This window comes from Opisthorchis viverrini (assembly GCF_000715545.1).
Source record: "Opisthorchis viverrini unplaced genomic scaffold opera_v5_133, whole genome shotgun sequence".
Classification (NCBI taxonomy): domain Eukaryota; kingdom Metazoa; phylum Platyhelminthes; class Trematoda; order Opisthorchiida; family Opisthorchiidae; genus Opisthorchis; species Opisthorchis viverrini.
This window is the reverse complement of record NW_008751791.1, coordinates 763596-770305: the sequence shown is the minus strand read 5'-3', so window position 1 is coordinate 770305 and position 6710 is coordinate 763596. Positions and strand designations below refer to the sequence as shown.

The 6710-nt window shown below is 42.1% G+C and overlaps 1 protein-coding gene across 1 annotated transcript in view; it reads right to left on the bottom strand.

Annotated features, from left to right (window-relative positions):
* Positions 1 to 3030: 3030 nt before the first annotated feature.
* T265_06495 (hypothetical protein) overlaps positions 3031 to 6710 on the bottom strand; it is a gene marked incomplete at both ends in the record, with an annotated part of 49604 nt that continues 45924 nt past the window's right edge. The window contains 2 exons of the mRNA XM_009171769.1: positions 3031 to 3342; positions 5545 to 5676. Of these exons, the coding sequence (XP_009170033.1) occupies positions 3071 to 3342; positions 5545 to 5676 (404 nt within the window). The remainder of the gene's footprint in view (positions 3343 to 5544; positions 5677 to 6710) is intronic.

Sequence of the window (6710 nt, the reverse complement as noted above, 5' to 3'; positions counted from 1 at the left end):
CGCAGTTATTCATACACCTGTCCTATTTTGTTGCACACCACTCAGAGCCCTATTCATCATTTATGCCATTTGTAGCAACAGCTCTCTTTCTCCAGTGTGACACAAGTTATTTCATTTGCATCTGTGTGCAGTTCCATCAAAAATATGTATACATGCAAACAAAAATAGAAACAATACTTGAACGAGTGTCTGGCAGGTAGGAGAGAAATGATCGATTGGCTACTGATCAGGTGGCTGTGGATCCGAGCTTGGCAACTAGCTTGCATTTGGTTACAACCAGCCTCCAAGGCTGGCGAATAGGCCAACAGCCACCTGATAAAGAGCCGACAAACGCAACCGAACTATCGCCACTTCGACTGATTGCCAAGGCATGGTCAGACATTGGAAGGCGTTGTCATGCAGGTCCCTTTGTCCTTACCAGTACTCATCTGGTGGGCACCCTGAGATCGGACACGACCCTACGGCAGTTAATTTCAAGCTGTAACTCCCCGCAGCACCGATCCACTGACCAGTTTTTGCGCCTAGTGAACACATTTGTAGGTGTAAGTATTGTCGTCTTATGGTACAAATGTACTACTGTCCACCTGGAGCCACACTTACTAAACCTCTCTTCAGAAGTGGGTAGGTGAAGAAGTGGTCACGCTTTTTTGTCCAGTAATTTGTCATCGGTCGAAGAGATCATATGAAGCATAAGCTGGCCTCACGTGCTATGAATACCGCAATCTCAGCTTACACATTGAGCTGCGCGACAGAGCCTAAGCAATCTGTCACTGAATAGGTGTTGCGAATTGCAATATTGAAGGTCGGTTCAAGTTTTGTTCACACATGCAACCCTTCATTGTGTGCATACCAGCGAGTGAACGGCCTGAGTACAACTTCTGGCAAATAGAGTAAATTCGACTTTTGAAGCGAAAACGCACCATAATTTCGAAAGTCATATGGTTCCGGAAGATCATTTGCTTGTATTTTGGTTGCCGTATAGTGCGTCTGAAAAACCTTTCGGAAGACCACCGAAAACTGTATATGTTGACAGGTCTACCACGGTGTGGAGCAGTCCAGGCGAATAAGTCGAATAAAGTTTAGGTCCAGCTAAATGGGGGAGACAACAAGGTATTAGTATACTAAATTTCAACTGGGCAGTAATTCGGATTTGTATTCCAGTTTTGATGTATCGCTGCTAAACGAGCGGAAAGATAACTCACTATACAAAAAGGAATTGTTTGAAACCCACATTAGGGAGTTCTTCCGAGAAGATGAACTCAACCTACGATGATATTTCGCAAACTAGCGTGCGAAGTTTTCAAACATGTAAATAGTTGGCATGATAGGATTTGAGGAGATCTGAACAAACATGCGTTGAGCCACGGGTTAGTGATCGGTGGCCTGGCCACCCAGCACGTGTACACCAAGCATTCTTAGAAGAACATCCATCTCTGAGGTGGATTGAGCTTGTATGGTCAGTGAGTGAAGAATTCTAGCACGAAGTCCCGAATAAAACGGTCAGGTTTTCATTCCGTGACTCCTACTTGAACTTCATTTTGATCATTTAGTTCGGTGATTATATAAACAGTACACGAAAAATTTTAGGCAGGAAGCTCGGGTCTGATATTTGAACCAGAATGAGGAGCATTAGTAGTATACCACATAAAGGTGTCAGTCGCGTCTGAAAGCCCAACTAATGGCATATTTAGTAAGCACACCAGTGGTGGACAGAAGCGAGCGCTTTTCACTCACCATGTAAACTATGGCTGTTAGACATCCTTGTGCCCGGAATCAACGGTTGCGGTTCGTAAAATCAATCTCACAGCTCCAGTTTTTGTTCCCTGACTCTTTAGCTAATCCTTGGTAGAAATGTTTATTATTCCTGTAGGGAATTCGATGGCCTAGCCCATAAACTCCCTGTCTTACGTTCTTTTCTGTTGGGCAACGCTCCAGCATGGTTTGCTTCGATATTGTCAGAAATCTAAATTGCCTTCTGAATTACCGAACAACGAAAATCATTGGTCCCACAATTGGATAACCGTTATTAGAGATGGCTATTTGATTGTGACAGAGACAACTGCGCGTTATAAATGTGACCACACTGGTCCGACATAAATTTATTCACTGGCGTGACATGATCATTATTTAACTAGGTGGGCATGTTTTGAGCCCAGATTTTGCTGGTTTGCTGTTATCAGTTAATTCCATTGTGAAGTACAGTGAAGGGGCCCTTCCAGATATCAAGATGACTGTGCAATCGTGTGTGCATGAGTGATGCAGCTTAGCTGGTGGCTACTCCGATCGCTTTTCGCTTTAAAACAAACCTCGAACCCTCCAGATACCAATGAGGTTTCTCTGCTGACGGGTATCCTTCCCATTATCACTCCACATCGAGTCTAGTTTGGATGTCAATTTCGGTTCGAACAGTACTCACACAGCAGCCAAACTGGAACTCGTGATTCGGATAACATTAGACTGAATTGCCTTGAAAGGGACCAATGCTAGTTCGAGATACGCGTAGCAATTAACCCAGCAATCTGGACAAAATATTAAACCGGTCGGCACTGGTGTGTAACTAGAATGGTGGATGCACGTTAAAACAACCGCAAAGTACTGAGGTTTAGCTGACAGACAAAAAATAAATCAAAAACGCTTCAAGAACCCAATTTTATGGTAAAAGAATCTTAAATTTATCGGCATATGACTTTTGTAGCCCGGTATCCGTTGGCAAAATCTATCACCGAACAAGAAACGCCACCAATCTGTAAACACTACTCTCAGAATGTGATTTGATCATCGCGTCAATACCCACTGCACCTACCTGTTGAACCTCAAGGAGGGCGAAACCGGTAGAGGGCTGTCGAAGAATTTTCAGCAACCTTATGAAGAAGGCATTACCAGCATTTCTTATCGCTTGAGGAAGAAAGGAGTTAAAACTGTTTCTTTTCAGAGGGCTGTTCAATATGAACCATAATCAATCATTATATGTACAAGAAAATCGTCTCTTTCTGTAGTAAAAATAGCGAAAAATTCTGCAAAACCAGAGCAGCGACGAATCTGACCAAGTTGTGGCAAAATCTTCCGATTGTTAAATCACTTCACAAAGTTCTTCATACAAGGAATCAAAATACTGATTTAGCTGATAGAATGACGGTCGTAGATCGGGTGATGTCCGCCAACATTGAAGCATTTTTGCGTACAAAAACTCCGGGCAAGAATAGTCGGCTTTTATCAGTTCAATCTTGGGCATTTCGTATGTATCCTTTTCCAACAGATGACGTGGAACTGGAACTTTTAACCTAGGCTGTGGTAGACGGTGACCGGAGCACACATATTCTTTGATGTCCTTGGATGCGATGCCTATAAGATTAGAAAAGCCACAATAAACATATTACTTTCGCGGATAAACACTATTCATATTAAACAATTGTAGGTACCTGGTTACTTAGTCAGTTTCATTAACTTTCACCTGGATTTGAAGCAGGTTTTGCATGAGATCAATTAAGCACATAAGTCTGGCTAACTTCGTTTCTCAGAGTGATGGGAAAGAAGCTCTATCCAGTCCCATGAATGTATGTCATAGAACAAGACATCAAACTTGGTGTAACACAAGACTAAGCATCTACAGTCCACGCGGATATAACACATTATCTAAACGGCTCATGTCAATAATGACTAAGTGATGTGATTTAGTTAAGTGTAATGCAAGTGTAAATTGTAATGCGAATGTTGAATGTGATGCCCAGTTTAGTTTCCTGGTGATAATTTTTGCCACTGATGAGAAATGAGCAATCTTCATGTTACTCTTTTGAATATCCACTCTGAATTCTCCTAGACATTAAGATTTGTACACCATACAATCAAGAACTATCGGATATGGTTGAAGAAGAACCGACACTCCAAACCTCTGTCCGATAAAGATATGCGATTTCACGGTGATGAAGTTAATTTCAACTGCCTGAAAGACTTGAATGTGCATGATGATGAGGCGTGTATCACAAGCGTACATGTTATTGAGGTCCACATGCGGGGTTGGAGTCTGTGGTAGCAATCCAAACCAAAAATAGTTGATAGAATGAACAAAGCCAGTCACGCGGATACAAACGATGTGTGGAACAATAATTTGAACGTTATTCACTCTTGATTGGTCACCTTTTTTGTTTCGGTTAGTATGTTCATTCATTGCCGATGACATCCGTCTGCGAGTGATCGACGAAGGCGTACGAAAGCAAGTTGATCCTCTTTCATAAAAAGACAACCGGGTAACAGTACTTGAAGACTTATTTGCTTGCATGTCTTGACCAAGTACATTCTAGATGTGTGTTAAGTGGCGCCTTCAGTGACTGCCGCCCACCACATGTGGCTCTGCATACCTCTGAGGTGCATAATGAGTTAGCGCCCTTCCGGAAGCAAGCATGACCCCGAGTAACTTGCCCACCACTCTCGGTTACACTGTAGAAGGTTATAGAAGCCGGAGCTTTGAATGAAATAAGCGTCATTTAGTTGTTTCTTCCATGGTCGGCGAAAAGTCTACTGGTTGCAGAATGAGCTGTTCAGATTTATGAGAGACTCCGTAATATAGGGCGGCTTCGTGGCTTCTAAATTTTTTTGCATTTGCTTCCTTATTAGATAGTGTCCTGTAGAATTACCGACAAAATTGGTCCTGTATTCTTAGCTGACCAAAACTTGCTTGTTTTTTATCTATATTCATACCTTTCCTAAATTTCAGTTAATACTTTCCCGTGTGAGCTTTTTGTAATTCTATGGTTTTAAACAGCTGTACAAATAAGTTTGCAGATGAATGTACCTACAAACGTAGGTATTTCCCCCGCAAGATAATCTCTGCATAGGTCGCGCTTTTCAGAAAATTTCGTTTTCTCAACCATTATTACTCATAATAACGCGTTGGCATTATGAGCCACCTTTGTTTTAAAAACACGTGCTCCTGATGGAATTGTTTGCCCTGAACTTCCAAGTGTCAAGCTCCAGATGGAAATCCCATCCAGGTTAAAACCCTCTGGGTATCTTAGCATGAGTGATTTGGCTATTAGGATGGTAAAATAAGGTGTCCAATGGTGGCACTCACAGGCTTCATGCTTTTAGATCAATGTAGCGCAGATGTGAAATTTCAAATAGCTAGTCTCAATGCGACGTTCACAGGACGAATCAATATCTCGGCTAGTTAAATTCTCGCTCGATAGAAGAGTTTTCGTGTAAATGTCTAATCGCCCGCATGCATAATTATGTGTGTACTATGAACACTTTGTTGCCTTGGGGACACACACGTAGGTCACGCTACGAGTATGTACTTAAGAGATACAGAGATTCTACATATATTAAGGTCTACCACCCAATAATGGAATATAATCTAAAGGCCCAAGGGTGGTTAAAACCGGTGTATTATCAGTAAGACATCAGATCCGGAGAATGTTAAGGTGTGTCCTAATGGACGAAGACGATCGGCTAGCACCTGAATTTAGTTTACTGCTTGTTGCTTAGAAAAAAAGCAGCAAAAAGACCAATAATTTTGGTTCCCTGCTTGTTAGCATACTGTCGACTTACCATGGTATGGAACCTCACAAAAAGTGAGTATTTCGTATACCAACACTCCAAACGACCAGACATCTGATTTTGTAGAATACATTTGTTTAAGCATTCCTTCGGGTGCAGTCCAGCGAACAGGGAATTTCGTTTCTTAAATGTAAAAGATTTTGACGATCTCTTTCAGGTAAACAGCAAATAAACGTGTGACCTAGGCGTAAAAAATAGTACTGGCCAAAACCAATCCGAAAAGCCGTACACTATGAGGCACTTCAGTGTGCGACGTCAGCTTCGAATAAAAAATCGTTCAGTTGTAGCACCTTTCCGGTGCCTAGCTGCCATGCCACCCAAAAGAAGCACGAAAGCTGAGATACTGTCAGGTTGCCCAAGCCTAGACAGGGGAAGGCGAGAAGCGGAAGTCGGTTTCGAACCAAGGACCTTCCGGCCAGTAAAGTTGCGCTCTAATCACTTGAGCCATCTTGCCCCAATGGCACCTTCAGCCTTCAGACTTAATCCTCTGCGTCAAACAACTTCGTGAAATGGGAAGATTTATCTTAAGTTGTAAAAGTGGTGCGGAAAGAAGGGAAAGCGACATGTGACTAATCATACTAATTTTTGTGGCCTGTCTTCGAACTTCTTCCTTTTGGAGAAATCGCTGTCTTCTAAAATACATGCAGACATGTACTATGTTGTCAAGGTGAGATAAATGTATTTATAAGGACGACATATCACCAATCATACAAGTGGTTTGGGTGATCGTAGAATTCATACCTACATTGAATCCGCCTGAGTAGACCTCGTTGTGTTCTCTTTCAAGTACTCTGGGCTCACACGTTTCTCTTCCCTTAACGCAGAACAGCAACCGAGTTATTCGAAACCAAACAAACCTGACGTGGATACGTGAACTAAAGTAGCTATGGGCGGTAAACTGCAAAACATTTACTCGCAGAAATTCATTAGAGTGTGCTTATGAAAGTGGTACACCTGACGTGGATGAACTAAAGTAGCTATGGGCGGTAAACTGCAAAACATTTACTCGCAGAAATTCATTAGAGTGTGCTTATGAAAGTGGTAGGTACAGGGTAAAATACATGCACTAAAGAAATAGAGTGAACTCGAGGTTTTACGTTAAACGGGAGATTATACGGGTGTAGGAACAGAATCTGGGCAGAGCCATATATATATAT